Source organism: Micropterus salmoides, unplaced genomic scaffold (assembly GCF_014851395.1).
Source record: "Micropterus salmoides isolate LMB-PRFRI ecotype aquatic unplaced genomic scaffold, ASM1485139v1 Ms_hic_scaffold_17, whole genome shotgun sequence".
NCBI lineage: Eukaryota > Metazoa > Chordata > Actinopteri > Centrarchiformes > Centrarchidae > Micropterus > Micropterus salmoides.
In genome coordinates, this window is record NW_024040817.1 from 23,128,845 (window position 1) to 23,146,832 (window position 17,988).

A 17,988-nucleotide genomic window follows, 5' to 3' on the forward strand; every position below is an offset into this window, starting at 1 on the left:
ATTAGGCTGAAGATTTTAACAGCACCCAACATAACATTTACACATGAAGGCATCAACATGGCGTGGCAGAACCACACAGATGTGAGGAAAGAGTGCAGAAAGATGTGAAGGTCAGAAAAGATTTGCAAGCAGCTCCCTTGAAAGACCCAGAAGAAACACGCATGCACCACGCACTTGTAGAGGACAATCACTCAGAGAACTCACAGAACGCTCAGTACTAAGTGAGTCAGCGAGAATCGGGAGACATCCCACAGGAAGAAAAAGACGCAAGAGCACAGGGAAAACCAGGAGGCCACCTTGTCTTCCACCGACATTCCACTGTGCAATGCCACAGCGGAGGAGACACGTCTCGTGGAGTGCGCCTTGATGCCGTCCGGGGGAGATACACTGGCTGACACATAGGCCTGTGAGATAGCCTCGCACAGCCAGTGAACCAGACCTCTGTCCGTGAGCAGCTGGAGGGACGAAAGCACCCCTGGCAGCGGACAAGAATAGCTCTTCTCTCGGTTAGCAAACAGATCCACCTGTGCCACACCTAACCTGAGCCAGATCTGGGCTATCAGATTAGGCATGAGGGCCTGCCACAGACCGCCCACCACCTGAAAGAGGCAGTTCCCACTCCAGCCCATCAGAAAGGCATCTGTGAAGGCCGAGATATGGGACGTGGCCCTGCCCAGGGGGACCCTGACTGACAGAGAGAGGGGGTCCCGCCAGTAGGCTAGATCCAAATCCACAGACAGAGGAACAGCATCCAGGTTCTGTCTCACTGGATCACATGCAGGCTGATGAACCACTGCTGTAGCCTTCTCATGTGCAGGAGGCCCAGGGGGACCACCACGTGAGCCACTGACATGAGGCCCACGAGCCTCATGACCGAAAGCGCCCTCACCACCCTTGCCGGAGCCACATGGTGGAGCAGCTCTGTCAGAGTGTCCAAAGCTCCTGGGAGAGCCACTTTCTCAGGAGGGAGGAATCCAGCACCACACCCAGGTAGGTGAGTGTGTGGGAGGAAAAAGGGAGCGCTTTTTTCCCAGTTCACCGTGAAAACCCAGGCGAGACAGGTGTGCAACAAGCTTGGCCGTCTGCACCAACGCCTCGTCCCAGGACCGTGCCAGCATCAGCAGGCCGTCCAGGAAAAACAGGACTCTTACGCCAACCGCTGCAGTGGCTCCAAGGCTGTCTCGATGCACTTGAAGAAGGTGCATGGGGCCAGAGAGTAACCGAACGGCAGGTGGTTGTACTGATACTGGACGCCCCAGAAAGAGAAGCACAGGAACTTCCTGTGTGCTGGGATAACGGGAAAGTGAAAATACACATCCTTCAGGTCGCCACTGCAACGTAGCCAACGTTGAGACCGGCGTCATCGGAGGTCGGAACAGGGAAAGAGAGGAGCCGCTGGGAGACCCGTGAATGGGAAGAGTAGCGCCATCCAACTCCCGCTCTTCTGGCAACAGCAGATCGAGAGATTCGTCCAGAGAGTGGGTGGACTGCCACACCGCCTCATCCTGAACGACAAAGCTATCTGCCCGGCACTACCGCTCTTTGGGGAGAGAAGGGCGCAGAACCAGCAGTGCAAACCGAGAGTCAGCGACCGGCCGGCGTGCTTAGGTCCGAGGCATGCCTCGCAGCGGGGACGGAGATCACCCAACATGATGAAGCACGTGTGGCATACACCGCACACACGTCCGACTGTAGCGGCGTCCCGCTCTGTTCTGGCCAGCTTGCTGGAAGACATTGTTCTTCTTGTTTCCCGGCTGAAAATCTTCTGCTCTTTAGACAGCTCTGTGCTGAAGAAAATGGGAGCCCATGGCGCCGCGGATGATGGCAGCCTCTGGATTATGCTCTGTAGTGCTTTTTCTGTTTTCTGCCGTCCCTCTGTGGTAACATTTACCAGAGAAGAGCCCTTAAATAAAAACTTTCTTGGAGTTATTAGTTGGAGAAGCAGCTACTCTGTATGGGATCCTCAGGAGACGCTGAAGGGGAAAACGTGCTGGCACACCGGTTAAACTGAGACAGCGAGGTTTTTGCACTGCGCTCCCTTCTATTCACCTGGCAAAGGTCTGCTCTCTGGCCAATAAAATGGATGAACTGCTGCTCCTCAACAGAACTAACTCGGACTCCACAATCATCATCGGTCCCCAAAAAAACCTCCGTACCTGGATTAAATGACTACAGGCCTGTCGCCCTGACATCTGTAGTCATGAAGTCCTTTGAAAGACTGTTGTTGGCCCACCTTAATGACATTACAGGCCCCTTGTTGGACACCTGCAGTTTGCCTACAGGGCTAACAGGTCAGTGGATGATGCAGTCAACTTGGGACTGCATTACATCCTGCAACACCTCGACTCTCCAGGGACATATGCAAGGATCCTGTTTGTGGACCTCAGCTCGCTGTTCAACACCATCATCCTACCACCAAAAAGGACAGGAGCAGGCTACAACGGACTGTCAGGACTGCAGAAAAGATCATCGGTGCTAACCTGCCCTCCATTCAGGACTTATACATTTCCAGAGTAGGGAAAAGGGCAGGAAAAATCACAGCAGATCCATCGAACCCCAGACACAACCTGTTCCAACTTCTCCCCTCTGTTGCCGCTACAGAGCACTGTATGGCAAAACCAACAGACTCAAGAACAGTTTCTTCCCACAAGCCATCACTCTGATGAATAGCTGATCTCTGATTCACAGTGTCTACCTCAAGACTACCTACCTCAAGTTCATAACACAAAATACTTATGTATTCCAGCATCCTATGCACTGTGTTCCATCGCACTGTGTACATGCATGCATTCATGTGTATGTTTACCTGCATATCACATCCACCTCTGACGTACAGTCCCCTCCAAAAGTATTGGAACAGTAAGGCAAATTCCTTTGTTTTTGTTGTTCATTTAAGATATTTGGGTTTAAGATCAAAAGATGAGTATGAGACAAGAGTTCAGAATTTCAGATTTTACTTCCTGGTATTCACATCTAGATGTGTTAAACAACTTAGGACATATCACCGTTTGTATTAGACCACAGCAATCTTAGGTGAGCAAAAGTAATGGAACAAATAATCTTAAAGTAAATAACATTTAATATTTGGTGGCATAACCCTTGTTTGCAGTAACTAAGGATACGATATGGTAACCCTAGTTCTTTAAGCACAGGTGGAGCCCTCTACTGGACTCTATGGGTACTACCTCCTCCAATCACACGCACGCACTTGCCCACTGAAATTTTATTGTGCACGTAGCCGACCAACAGGACGTCGCTACGATATGTGCGTGACATATAAATAGTGTCCCTACTGCCTCAGCATCCGACTGCCTCTTCAGCAGACGGTGTCAGAGTGGCAGGGCTCATCGGTAGAGCGCTCCGCCTTTGCTTATAGAACTAGGGTTACCATATCGTAACCTTCATTCTATCTCACACAGGCCCGATGACTGTCCGCCACACCAACCCGGTCGGCCACATGCCGGCCAAAGCCCCGACAACCACATGCCCTCGTCAGGGCAGATCCCTCCCCGTCCATTGAGAGACTCATCTATGAAGACTGACACACATGAAGACACCCTGCCGAACAGCACCCGCACTGCCAGACAGTGAGAGACCCCCAGAACCGCAGGTCCTCCCGCACTAGAGTTGAAAGGGGGGGGGGGGGTCACCATGCATCACCTTTGCCTCATGAGTTTAAGATGCAGGCTGTCCCCTGCTGCAGCCTGTGGACCACCAAGCGATGTGCCTGTCTCAAGAGATACGCTCTTGGAGTGTTGCCGTTGAGCACAATCCCCAGATACTCCGCTCGCTGCAGCGGCTGGAGGGAGCTCTCTTCCCAATTGATTGCAACCCAAGGCTGTTGAGGTGCAAAATCAACTGCGCTGTGTGGAGATCACTCAAGGCTTCAATCTCTCTGTGACCATGGGGTCATGAGTAGAAAGGAACCCTCATACCCTTCTCGCGCAACGATTGCAGTGCGATGCATCTGCTGAGTGTGTAGGGGGGTTAGTGAGTAGTTGATGGGGAGCCTATTGTATTTGTAAGCTACCCCCTGAAAGGAGAAGTGTAGAAATTCCCTGTTACTGTGTCACCTCGACATGAAATAGGCGTCTTTCAGGTCGATGGCAGTGAACCAGTTGCCGGGCTGCACTGGCTCCAGCAGTTTCTTGATCAGCATGTGGAAACACCCTCTTGTCCATTATGCTGGTTCAGGTGCCAGAGATCCAGAATGGCTCAGAAGCCTCTCGTCTTTTTGGGGACCAAAAAGTACATGGAGCAAGACCTCTGTGCATGTCATGCACAGACAGCCTGCTTCAGCAGAAGTAGCTGGATCTCGGCAGCCAGGAAGTCCATTTCCTCTTGAGAAGATCGACTGGCTTCCATCATGTCCAGGAAAACTGGTGGTATGCAGCAGAACTGAAGAGAGTAGCCTCGTCTCAGAATGCTTTCCACCCAGCTTGTCAGCATGCAGCGGCATCACCATTCTGCATGAAAATGTGTACACGTGAACAATGCATCTTCGGCACTCTCCACCGCCAAACTTTCCATAAATGGAAGTTTAGCCCAAGGGGCGGCGACGTCGAACGGGCTATAGTGTCCTTGAACGCACCAGGGCCTGTTGCTCCTTGGTGTCTTTGAACGCACCACAGCTCGCTGCTCCAATGACGGCTCACCGTGCAACAGTGTCACCGTGAGCGCGTCGTCAGTGGAGCTGTCAATATCAACACAGCTGCCGAGTGAAGCCGAGTCAGGACAGGGCATCCTCCTCTCCACTGCAGCGAGCGGCTTCTGGGAGAATGAGCCACTGTTCACTGTGATAAAGTGCCATGGGCCGCACCGCTGGAAGAGACGTGTTGTCTGGTTGTCTCTCTCCGGCTATATCTGACCTATATTGGCGTTAGCTCGGCTCGTGCCGTCGCAGCTAGTCAGCTGAACGCTGCGCTGGTTCAGTTGAGCATATGTTGACAATGTGGTTGTGTGTTTTAGGAACCCGTGGACATTGTCGTGAGCGCACGGGGACACGCATTGCTGCATTGTGTCATCGTCATGGCAGCAGCCCTTCATTCGGCTGCCAGGCGACGGAGGGAGGAGGTCTGGTGGTGTGCATCAGCCTCTGTCCCTCTGTCACCTATATATATATATATATATATATATATATATATATATATATATATATATATATACTTAATTAAGACTTTTTCCAAGGGCTGCAATTGAAAAGGCTGTGGTGTCCTTGAACGCAACATGGGCCAACTCGGCCGTGGTGCGTTCAAAGACACCACGGCTGGAGTTGGAAAAGGCCAGCCGGGCCATGAATGCACCACAACCGCTGTGACTGTGGTTGACACGTCAAACGGTGTTGACGTCATCGTCAAGGTCACAGCTTCCATGTGAAGCAGCGGCAGGGTAGACAGCCTCGCCTGCTGCAACAGGGTCTACGAGCTGCTTGTGAAGCAAACAAAACCAAATGAAGCAGCGAGCGATCTCTTTCGTCCCGCTATACCAAGAGAGACGGGACTTTGGCTGTCTCTAGCGAACTAGCCTAGCTGCGCTGTGACTGCTCGGCGAAAGATGTCAGCAGGGCGGCGTGTCTGTTTAAGTAACACGCTTTCACCGGCGGTGAGCTAGCAACCCGCCCGTGCGAGTCGGCTGTCAAGTCGTGGAAGCGGACCATTATGGCTGCGCGGACTTGGCGGTCAGGCTAGCGAAGTGGACACCCGGGCCTCACCCACCCTCTCACTCAGTTCTGACAGGGAGAGCAGCCGTGGGGAGGGTGGGTTGGGGGCCGGACTCGTCCAGGCAGGACATGGGTCACCTCTCCCGGGTGCAAACATATTCTAGAAGTGGCGACTCCATCCGTGGAGGTGGTGAATTCAGTGAGCAGTTTGCCGTTTGCTGATGAAAAAAGGATGCTGAGGTAGTAAGGACACTGCTATTTATACATCGTGCACGTATTGGTAGTGACGTCCTATTAGTCGGCTACGTGCTGATAGAATTTCAGTGGGCAAGTGCGTGAGGGTGATTGGAGGAGGTAGTACCTATAGAGTCTAGTAGAGGGCGGAGCCTGTGTGAGATAGAACTGCCTCAAGCCTGCGACCCATCGACATCACCAAACTTCATTTGTGATGCTATTCTAGGCTTTTACCGCAGCTTCTTTCAGTTCTTGTTTGTTTCGTGGTGTTTCTCCTTTCAGTCTCCTCTTAAGGAGGTGAAATGCATGCTCTATTGGGTTATGGTCAGGTGACTGACTTGACTAGTCTAAAACTTTTACTTTTTTCCCCTGATGAAGTCCTTTGTTTTGTTGGCAGTGTGCTTTGGGTCATTGTCCTGCTGCATGATGAACTTCCTCCTGATTAGTTTCAATGCATTTCTCCGGAAATTGGTTTCTGTACACTTCTGAATTAATTCTGCTACTACCCAGGGTTCCCGCTGCTCCTTAAAATGTCTTAAAAGGTCTTAAATTGAAATCAGGGAAATTAAGGTCTTAAATTTACCGTAAATTTGCTGTAGGTATTAAATTTGCCGATGGTGCGTTTAATGCTGGTGGGAAAATTATCATGCACAGTCGCCTAAAATCCTAATTAGCGTGTATTTGTATGGTTTTCTTTTAATAATTGACAATGTGAGACCCCGCCATTAATATAACTCATGTTACATTTACGTTAGCTGCAGACGTTGACGTCTGGCTGCCTGTCATATTGTCAGTCGTGGCTGCAAGATTGGGAGACGCAAGTTAAAGATCCGATCGTTCTGTCTAGCTCAAACTGTAGCCTACATCACGTCCTCCTCTCATTTGCGCAGGTCCAAAAATTGTCTACAACTACAGGTTAAAATAACTTTCTAAAGTATGTCTTTCACCGTGATTTGTTTTCCTCCATGGATTATTTACCTCTCTTTAGCGCCGCGCCTGTGTATTAGCTCAGCCGGAAAGTGAAACTTAAGTTTGGTCCGGCATCGTCTTGCTACATTTCTTTATAATGTGTAAGTTTATCTTTTCTGTTATTTTAGTAGTTTATATTGAGTTTAACACAGCAGTGTATGAGTAATGGCTCGGCGATATGGACAAAAATAGTACATTATAAGTTTAAAGGCAGACTTTTTGCTCCTGAAGAAACCAGATGGTTAATTGTGCTTTTAAACTTTTCATGTCAACAACATGACAAACACTTGATGTCACTTCACAAAGCTGCATGACAAACAAATATGCATGAGAAAAATAAAGTAAAATCTTTTTTCAGTCCCCTTTCCTCAACACAATAAATATCTTAATAGAAAAGAAAGTGCTAATTCGTTTTCGATTCAAATGAATTAAATCAAATATTTATTGAACATCTGTATATTGTTATAGAGGAAGATTATATCACGATAATTAACATTATTTTATTTGCAGAAGACTGTGACTGGTACATATTTCCACCCAAGTAGTTGTTGTACGTGGATAGACAACGCATTTGCATCCATGTGGTCAAGTGCTACCCGATCACAATCTGATCACCCAAAATACATTTTAATGCCAGGTGTAAACAGCCTCTATGTTCCCCGATTCAGAATATGCAGAGAGTAAACTGCCAAATATGGAATTGTGTTGTTCATTAAGAGATCAAACGCGCATCTCTTTTCTATCAAAGAAATTGTTTCAAAATTTGAAATCTTAAATATATATTTGTTGAGGTCTTAAAAAGCATTAAATTTGAATTTTCAAATGGTGCAAGAACCCTGCTACGATCATCAGTTACATCATCAATAAATATTAATGAGCCTGTTCCAGAAGCAGCCATGCATGCCCAAGCCATGACATTACCTCCACCATGCTTCACAGATGAGCTTGTATGCTTCAGATCAAAAGCAGTTCCTTTCTTTATCCACACTTTGGGCTTTCCATCAATTTGGTAGAGATTAATCTTGGTCTCATCAGTCCATAAAATTGTGTTCCAGAGCTTTTGCAGCTCATCTCTGTGCAAATTTCAATCTGGCCTTCCGATTCTTACTGCTGAGTAGTTTGCCTCTTGTGGTGTGGCCTCTATATTTCTGCTCTCTGAGTCTTCTTACAGTGGATTGTGATACCTTCACCCCTGCACTGTGGAGGTCGTTGGTGATTTCACTTACTGATGTTTTGGGGTTTTCTTCACAGCTCTCACGATTCTGTCATCAGCTACTGTTGTTTTCCTTGGCCGACCTGTTCGATGTCTGTTGCTCAGTACACCAGTAGTTTCTTTCTTTTTCAGGACATTCCAAATAATTGTGCTTGCTATGCCCAATATTTGTCCAATGGCTCTGGTTGATTTTCTTTCTTTTCTCAACTTGACTATGGCTTGCTTTTCTCCCATAGACAGCTCTCTGGTCTTCATGTTGGTTTATCGTCTTTAACAGGAAATGCAGTCTTTATAGGTTTGAACCAAGGATGAAAACTTAGACAAGTCATGTAGAGCTATTTAATGTTTGGACAATCAACCTAAAAGGCAACACCTGGGCAACAAGAAACATCTGACAGTCACATGTTCCAATAGTTTTGCTCACTTGAAAAATGGGTGGGTTCAAACAAAGGGTGGTATGTCCTGAGTTGTTTAACACATCTAGATGTGAATACCACGAAATGAGAGCTGAAATTCTGAACTCTAGTCTTATACTCATCTTTTGACCCAAATGTCTTCAGTGAACAACAAAAACAAAGGAATTTGCCTTACCATTCCGATACTTTTGGAGGGGACTGTACACAATTAATGATAATAATAATTTTACACTTGCATCCTTTGCACTCTGCTCACTGCACTATTTGTCAATATGTCTATATTATATTGTTTTTTGTTTCTGTTTATGGTGTGTATATTTGTGTTCTCTATACTGTAGCCTGTGTCTGATTTTATTATTGTGTTATTGTATTATTATTGTATGAGTAAGCATATTGTGAGCAATGCACAAACCAGTCAGATTCCTCATCTGTGTATACATAACTGGCGAATAAAACTGATTCTGATTCTTCTGATTGGCTAGTAGTCCTTAACTGGGAACCACGCATGTGCAACTCCCAACAAAGATCTTGTCTTGAGGTAAGATGCATCACTCCATAGCTAAAACGAAGTATTCAACACTTTTTTTGATTTTGAACCTGAAAATTAATATAATATGACCTCTTTAAGGATGTAAACACCTAGATGACCTGCAGTTTTCTAAAGTTAAGTTCAGACCGAACTGAAGTTATTGGACTATTGTGCCCCAAACACCTCTGACATAAATTATCGAAAGATATAGTTACTCTGGGTGGCATTGCCCTGGCCTCCATCACTACCGTTAGGAATCTTGGAGTTATCTATGATCAGGATATGTCCATTAACTTCCACATAAAACAAACCTCTGTATATTGCAAAAATCAGGCATATCCTGTCTCAAATTTATGGAAATGGTGAAAATATGAAAAAGACACCAGTGGAATAGATGTCACTCACTATTTATTAGTATGTGCAAAACTAAAAAATACATTCCCCGTCAAAAACAGAAATCAGCTAACAATGCCAGATTGAATAGTGAAATACAAGAAAATGGAAATTCAGTTTGATTATGAAGTCAAGACAAGTACGGTCTATTTGTAATGCACCTTTCACCAACAAGGTAATTCAAAGTACTGCACATAAAACAAAAAAGGCATTGAGACAAGATAGAAAAGAAACAAAAGGCAATATAAAATGACAATATAATAAGACACACAAGGATTTCAAGAGCAAAATAAATACAAGTAAATAAGTAAGCTAAAATAAAAATCAGTTCAAACAATAATAAATATAAAAAGTATAGTCCAGCCACAGTGATATGAATTGAAGATATGGATTATTAATCCCAAATTTAATAGTTTTGAATTTTAAAACTCTTTTAAAAGATCTGAGAGTTAGGAGTTTGTTCAGATTTCAGTTTTTGTGATGAATAAAAAGTAGGGCTGTCAAATGATTAAAATTTTTAATCAAATTAATCAGAATTTTCAGTGGATTAATCAGGATTAATCACTATTTGCAATTACACCTGAATCCTAACCATTTTTTTTTTCTGAAATGCATACCAAAAGATAAATAAAAAGACACAGATACATAATTTTCATATTATGTCTGTTTATTAACACAGCCAAATAATGGTGGTTTAAATCAAGCTGAAACATACTACAAACCATAATATTTGTTTTTGTAATGTCCCATCGCTTCTTCTTTGGCATTCCTCTTAACCAGGATGTACAATTTACAGCATTCAATTGAACATAAAGCAATAAATGTAGTCAAATCATAACAGTGACCTACCATATTTTTGCACAATTTGAGTCATCTGTTGCGTTTTTATGTGGAAAAAAAACATTTTCAATAAAACTTTTAAATCAAACCAAAGAACAATCTTTTACCTTTTCGTCCATTCTTTAATCCAGTTGCTCAAAAATCCAGTTTCTAACTACTATAACATGTTGCACTGAAACTGGTCTTTTTGTTTGAACATCACCTTTCAAATCTACTGAGCTTCATCATCTTTCAGCCAGTTGCTGAGGCAAACTAATTTGTTCACATTTTCTGAAAGTAAAGCTGATCTTTTCTTGTTCACAATGTGACCTGCAACTGAGAAAAGTCGTTCACAGGGAACAGTGGTTGCAGGAGTCGCTAGATATTTGTGAGCTAGTGAGGCCAGCTTCTCATGGGCTCCTGAATGAGATTCCCACCACCTCAGGGGCCGTCCTCCAATTTAATGGTGGGCTCTGCTCTGTACCTCTGTATGGCAGGTTGGACCTCTTCATCTTCTGATTCTGAATCTGAGCCCATTTGCAGAAGGCTGATTTTCTTCCTGGGTGGCCCATCATCATGTGTCTTTGAAGACTTTCTGGGTGATTCTTGTTGCAGCATCCGTTCAAGTGTGGTCCACACCGCTTCCCTGTCTGTCTTGGGCAGGCATTTCAAGTCTTTGAAACGAGGATCCAAAACTGTAGCAATCTGGAGCCATGCATTGTTGAGCTGTTCTTGACGGGATGCTAGGTCTTCCTTGAACTTGGTCTTGAATCTCACCACATATGCAGGGTCCTCATCACAGGCTTCCATCTTGAGACGCAAGTGGCAGAGAGAAGGTAGTACCACAGAACAGGAGACATAGGCCTCTCCACCCAGGAGCTCAGTTACATACCTACACACACAAACACACACATGCACACAGAGACAGTCTATTATTAGAACAGTGGTTATCAACATAGTATTATTATTATTATTATCATTATTATTATTATCATTATTATTATCATTATTATTATTTACATACAAGTTATTGATATTTGACTTGGTTTAATTCATTCCAGAAAATAATCAAAGCAATGTTATTTGATAAGTTACAGACTGATTTACCTGCATGGCTCTAGAAGTGTCTCCAGCCTCTGCAGTTTATCCCACTCTGCTGCGGTCGGCAAAACGAGTTTGTGATCCTGATTGTCCAGGGCTGCGATGACAGCCTCTTTATTTCTGCTCACGCGCTTGAACATTTCCAGCGTCGAATTCCAACGTGTTGGAACATCCTGGATCAATGGCTCTTGCTTCTTTCCCAGGCTAACTTGTTGTGCTTGAAGCTCCGCAGCATTTGCTGGGCTGTGCTTAAAATGACCGACAACTTTGCGAGCCTTGGCCAAAGCATTTACAAAGCCGCTCTCAGCAAGACCGTGACACTTCTCTGCACCATGTGAGCAACACAGTTCATGTGTTCATAGCGTGTTAGTCGAATTGCGGCAACCATGTTGCGTGCACTGTCAGTCCCAATTGTTGTCGTCTTGCCCTCGATGTGCCACTTACGTGCAACAGACAGGAACTGTTCTTTACAAGCCTCCGCAAAATGACGCTCCTCAGTTTTTAATATAGTCAGCGCAAAAGACTTCAGTTCCCACGTGTCACTGATGAAATGTGCAGTTACTCCGAGGTAATTGTTGTTATTCACTGATGTCCAATGGTCTCCTGTCAGGGCGATATGATTTACTTGAGCCAAGACCTCTTTCCTTTTTCGTTTTGATAGAGCTCGTGGATTTTCGTCATAACTGTGGCTCTTGACGGTGGCCTATAGGATGAGTCTTGAGACGCCACTTGCAAAACATCAATGAAACCTGAGTCTTCTACAATACTAACGGGTCTACAATCCTTTGCAATCCATTTTGCTATTTTGTTGGTCAAATTATCTGAGGTTGATTTTGTTAATGGCCCGCGAAAATTCAGCGTGGTCTGGCGCGAACCACTTGCTGAACCTGACGACCCAGCAAACGCATGTTTGGCGTTGACATGGTACCTCAAGCTTGAACAGCTCCGGTGAAATTAAAACTCCTTGTTACAAACAATGCAAATAACCGTGTACTTGTTAACTGTACCATCATCATTCTTTTTATATTTGAATCCGTCAATAGGCCCACTTTGCTCACCTTGCTCCATCTCGCCTCTAGTTCCCGTCCCAACCACTTTCCTGACCTGAATAATTTGTCACACTGCGCATGCGTGAAATGCGTTAAAAAAATTGACGTAATTAACGACAAACAACGAATTAACGTTGTTAACGCGCTATTTTTGACAGCCCTAATAAAAAGAGAATGCTGCTTCTCCATATTTAGTTTTGAATGCAGCACAGAGATCTAATACCAAGATCAAATTATGCCGCTGCCTGTGTTTATGTGGATATCATTCAAGACCTAAAAAAGAGCAGTCTCAGTGCTGTGGTGTGATTGAAATCCTAACTGGAAAACATCTTTTATGGCCATGAAGGTGTTAAACTTTAAACTGCCTATAATTGTTAATTAGTTAGTTGTCTAGATTATTAACTGTTGAATCACATCAAGCCAGCTTTATGTATGAAGCACAAATCATTACAAGAGAATTCATGTGTTTCACAAGAGACATTTAAATATCAAGCATATGCAACAAAGTGGCTTAACAATTCTCTCTCTCTCTCTCTCTCTCTCTCTCTCTCTCTCTCTCTATATATATATATATATATATATATATATATATATATATATATATATATAGATAGATAGATAGATAGATAGATAGATATGTGCACACACACACATAATGTACACACACACTATTCATAGGCTTTCAAAGGTTTAGTTACCGTTTTTATAGATCACAGCTCATTAGGCAGAGCATTCCAGAGGGCAGGTCCACATTAACTAAAAGCACCTTTACTAGCCACTTATCTTATTCTGGGTACAGCCAGAAAGCCACTGGCCTGAGAGGTCCAATAGGGGTATAGTGAGCAGGTCAGAGAGATACTGACAATATTAACCATGTGTTTCCTTAAAAACTAATAGGCAGATTTTGAAGTGAATTATCTGTTCAATGGGTAGCCAGTGAATTGACTCAAGTATTGGAATGATGTCTGTGAAGATTCTGTCATCGAGGTCATAGTTATCCAGTGTGGGTTAAAATCACACTTGGTTGAAAATACTTGAAGACGTTTCGCCTCTCATCCAAGAGGCTTCTTCAGTTCTGACTGTGGGGTTTGTTATCAAGGAGATGAATACAGCTTGGTTAGTTAGTTTGGTTCATTGGTTAGTTTGTTCATTGCATCCTCACATTCTCAGAATTCCTCCAGGGTGATTTATGGGCCCTGCATATCCATTCAGCAAGTGGTCCAAAATTTTAGATAAAGTAGCATAAAAAGCCGTTCACCACAGGTAGATAAGGGGGTAAGGTATACTGGGAATACCTCTGAATAAAAATGCCTGCAGTGTTTTCATTAATGTAATGCTTCTGAACCAATTTGTTAGTTTTGGATTGTTCACAGCACAGGTTAAAAAAGATACAATAATGATCAGAGATTGCATCAAGCACAGGTGTTATGACAACATCAGAACTTTTAGAAAGCACTAAATCTAATGTATGACCCAATTTGTGAGTAAAACAGGATACATGGTTAAACTCAAACAAAGTAACCAACTTTAAAAACTGTTTAGTTACATAGTTGATGCTCATGTCCATATGTACATATGTTAAAGTCACCTGTGATAACAATGCTGTCATAGTGAACTAAAAGCAGCTCACCTCCCACTGTCATGAGAATGGGTGTTACAAAAGATGGATATTGACCAAAAGAAAAAGGTTTTCATTATAGTGAAAGTCATAATATAAAACTGCAACATCTCTACCTTCCTCGTGGACCTAGGACCCTTGCACCAAGAATAACTAGCAGTGTGTCCATTGGTTAACATGACGTGTCTGAACATGGATATTCCCACCACAAACACAATTAATCTGCAAAAACTGTGGTGACTGCTCCAGTGAAAGTCATTACTGGTAACAGCTGGCAGCTGAAGATGACAAGTTGGAGGGAGATGAGACGGGCGCAGGCCACTTATGCTGACCATAGTCCAAAGGGGTCAAATGTCACCAGCTAGCTGAATTGCCTCGGATCTGGTGTAGAATGGAGAATCTCTTCTGGAGCTCAGATCTGTTGACTGTGCTATTTGTAGTTTACACATTCAGGTGGAGACTACACTAGCTCCGAGGGAAAGTGACTTTTATACTTTTTTTGTTACCTTTTCTAAATTAACTCTTTGTGACTGCTTTTACTGTAGTTAGAAGACAGTTTATACAATTATTTAAACTTGGGCATTGCAAGATGTACAATACTCGACAGAAACAAGACACCCAAAAAGGAGGCTGCAAAACACCGCGTCCTCCTGATCCCGAAACACCGGACCCAGAGAGCATCGCTGCTAGCACTCTGGATGCTAGGATACAAGCTATGATGGATGCGCTTCAGAATGATATATTCTCTAAAATGGACACTGTTGCTGTTGGATTGCACTCTGAGATCTTGTCTGTTAGAGGGGAACTGAAAGCCTCAATTGAACCACGGTTAGTGGACTCTCATGAAGCAGTAGTGCGGGACCTGAAGCAGGCCGCTAACGACCATAGCTCCCGTATAAGCGAACTCGAGGCTACTGTTAGCAAGTTAACCGCTCGGGTGAATCGTCTGGATGATAAGTGCGAAGACTTGGAAAGTAGATCTCAAAGAAAAGGTAAAGTATGGGCTTCTATACCCCGCCACACTTAGGATCACTTGTGTTTTATTTCTGTTGTTGCTGTCTTGTGTTTTCTAGGTTTTATTGTATTTGTTTTATCAACTTACACTGCTGTGGTGACGGTCTATTTGTCATTGTTCTTGACATCTTTTTTCTGCCTTATCTTTGGTGGATGGCCCAATCGAATGTAAACCTAAGTACTGATGGAGGTGACCTCAAGCTGGTGTCCTGGAACTGTAAAGGCCTAAACTCCCCTGTGAAGCGTACTAAGGTATTAAATCATCTTAAAACGTAGGAGCACAGATTATTTATATTCAAGAGATGCACTTAAAATCTACCCCTCTTTCTCAAATTAAAAGTAGGTGGGTTCGTCAGACCTATTACTCATCATTTCACAGTAAGTCCAGGGGCGTTGCCATCTTATTTCATAAATCAATTCCCTTTGTTTGTTCTAAAGTGCTTTCTGATCCTAATGGTAGATATTTGAAAGTTACAGGCAGCTTATACGGCACCCAACTCATTTTAGTTAATGTGTATGCCCCAAACTGGGATGACACTGAGTTTTTCAAGAAACTTTTTTCTGCCCTTCTAGACATGTCCTCCCACTTACTCATCTTGGGTGGGGACTTTAATTGTTGGTTGAACCCAGATCTTGACCGTTCCTCCAGTAAAGCTGCAGCGCTTTCAAAATCAGCTAAAGTTATTAAAGACTTTATGGAGAACTTTTCAATTTCAGATCCTTGGCGTTTCTTTAATCCCACAAGCAAAGCATTTTCCTTTTTCTCTCCTGCGCATCGCACATTTACTCGGCTTGATTATTTCTTATTGGATAATCGATTTCTTCCATGTCTCACTCCTACCTCTTGCTCACATGAACCAATGGTTATCTCAGACCATTCTCCTGTTGTACTTAACATTAGGTTTAAAGGCTTGGTTTGATCACGCTGCCCTTGGCGTCTTAATACGCGCTTGTTGTCAGATGAAAAATTTGTTGATATGATCTCCAGCCAAAATGATTTGTTTTTGAGTACTAACAGGACCCCTGATGTTTCTGCATCTGTCCTAAGTGAGACGTTGAAAGCTTACATTAGAGGTCAAACTTTCTCTTACGTGAATCATGATTGAAGGCTGAATAGGGAGAGATTGGTCACTCTAACTAATCGCATTAGCCAATTGGATGCCGTGTAGGCCACTTCTCCGACTCCTGAGTTATATAAAGAATGCCTTACAGCTCAGTCAGAATTTAACACATTGGCTGCGGATCGTCCCCGCGACCCTGTACGCAGGATAAGCGGTTGACGATGGATGGATAGATGGATGGCTGCGGATCGTGCTGTTGAGCTGTTACTTAAGACTTGTAGTGCATACTTTGAACAGGGGGACAAAGCAGGTAGAATGTTGGCACATCAATTACAGCAGACTATCTCCTCCCATCAGATTCCGGAAATTGCTACATCTTCAGGCACTACAATAGACCCAGAAAAAATAAATGATGAATTTAGAGCTTATTATGCCTCATTATATGCATCAGAGACAAATGCGGGAAAGCATGATTTTGATGGCTTCTTCTCCCGTTTAAAAATCCCTCCGGACAATTTAGATATGGCAGATCAATTAGAAACCCCAATAACTGCTCTAGAACTTTCGGGTGCTCTTAAGACGATGCAGTCTGGCAAATGTCCAGGGCCAGATGGCTTTAGAGTTCCTGTAGAGTTTTATAGGTGCTTTCAAAACAAACAAGACCCGGTTCTGATTCATATGTTTAATGAATCTTTTCTGACTGGTAAACTTCCCTCCACACCTAATCAGGCATCGATTTCTCTTATCTTGAAAAAGGACAAGGACCCTCTTAGTTGCTCTTCTTACAGACCAATTAGTTTACTAAATGTTGATATTAAAATTTTAGAAACTGTTCTTCCAGGTATCATCTCTCCTGATCAAAGGGGGTTTGTTAAAAATAGGCACTCCTTTTTTACTTTACTCTTTATCGTTCAACGCGCCAAGGGTGCCCTTTAAGTCCTCTTTTATTCGCCGTGGCAATTGAGCCTCTTTCCACTGCGCTTCGCCATGACCCGCACATTAGAGGCATTGTGAGTTGTGGGCAAGAACAGAAAGTGTCTCTATATGCAGACGATCTTCTTTTATTCATTACTGACCTCTCTGTGTCAGTCCCAGCTGCACTCTCTGTTCTTCGTTTATTTGGATCCATATCTGGTTGCAAGCTAAATTTAGAGTGAGCTTCTTCCTCTTAATAAGGTAGCACATGAATACCCACTTCATACCCTATCATTTAAAGTTGCTCAGCACGAGTTAAAATATCTTGGGATTCAGGTTACTGCTAAATTCAAGGATCTTTATTGCGCTAATTTCACTACTCTTCTGTCTCAAGTATACAGCAGTTTTAATCGTTGGTCAGTGCTGAACTTGTCTCTAGCTGCTCGGATTAATAGTATCAAGATGAATGTCCTTCCCAGGTTTTTATATTTGTTTCAATGTGTACTGATTTTCCTTCCACAAAGCTTTTTTCGTAAATTAGACACCACTATCTCAGATTTTATCTGGAACAAGAAACCACCAAGATTACAGAAACAGTATTTGCAGAGGCCGAAGAAGTTAGGAGGAATGGTCTTACCCAACTTTAAGTTTTACTACTGGGCTGCTCACCTTAAAATAATTCAGTTTTGGCTACATTCTGGTTCACATTTGTTATCATCAGTCATCATTTAGGTACTTGCTGATAAGTAATTTTGGTTCTCATAGGTTCCCTCATTGTCCTTCTATACCCTCTGACACACCCCTTGACCCTCCTGCTTTGTAGGCTATGATTTCACTCATTTACACTTAGATCCACTCACTCCGATTGGTTTCTTTGTCGTCAATTAAAGCGCTGGGAGGAAGATCTGGGCATTGCGTTCACTGATGATATGTGGGAGAATGTTCTTGACAAAGTACACCATTCTTCAATTTGTGCCAACGTCCAGTGTAAAATTTTT

General features: G+C 43.6%; 1 protein-coding gene across 1 annotated transcript; it reads right to left on the bottom strand.

Annotated features, from left to right (window-relative positions):
* Positions 1–10,673: 10,673 nt before the first annotated feature.
* LOC119906854 (zinc finger BED domain-containing protein 4-like) lies at positions 10,674–12,401 on the bottom strand. Its single transcript, XM_038724287.1, has 3 exons — positions 12,392–12,401; positions 11,340–11,658; positions 10,674–11,124 (listed from the first exon to the last, which is right to left on the bottom strand). The coding sequence occupies exons 1-3, from the start codon at positions 12,399–12,401 to the stop codon at positions 10,674–10,676; spliced, it is 780 nt and encodes a 259-aa protein (XP_038580215.1).
* Positions 12,402–17,988: the final 5,587 nt, after the last annotated feature.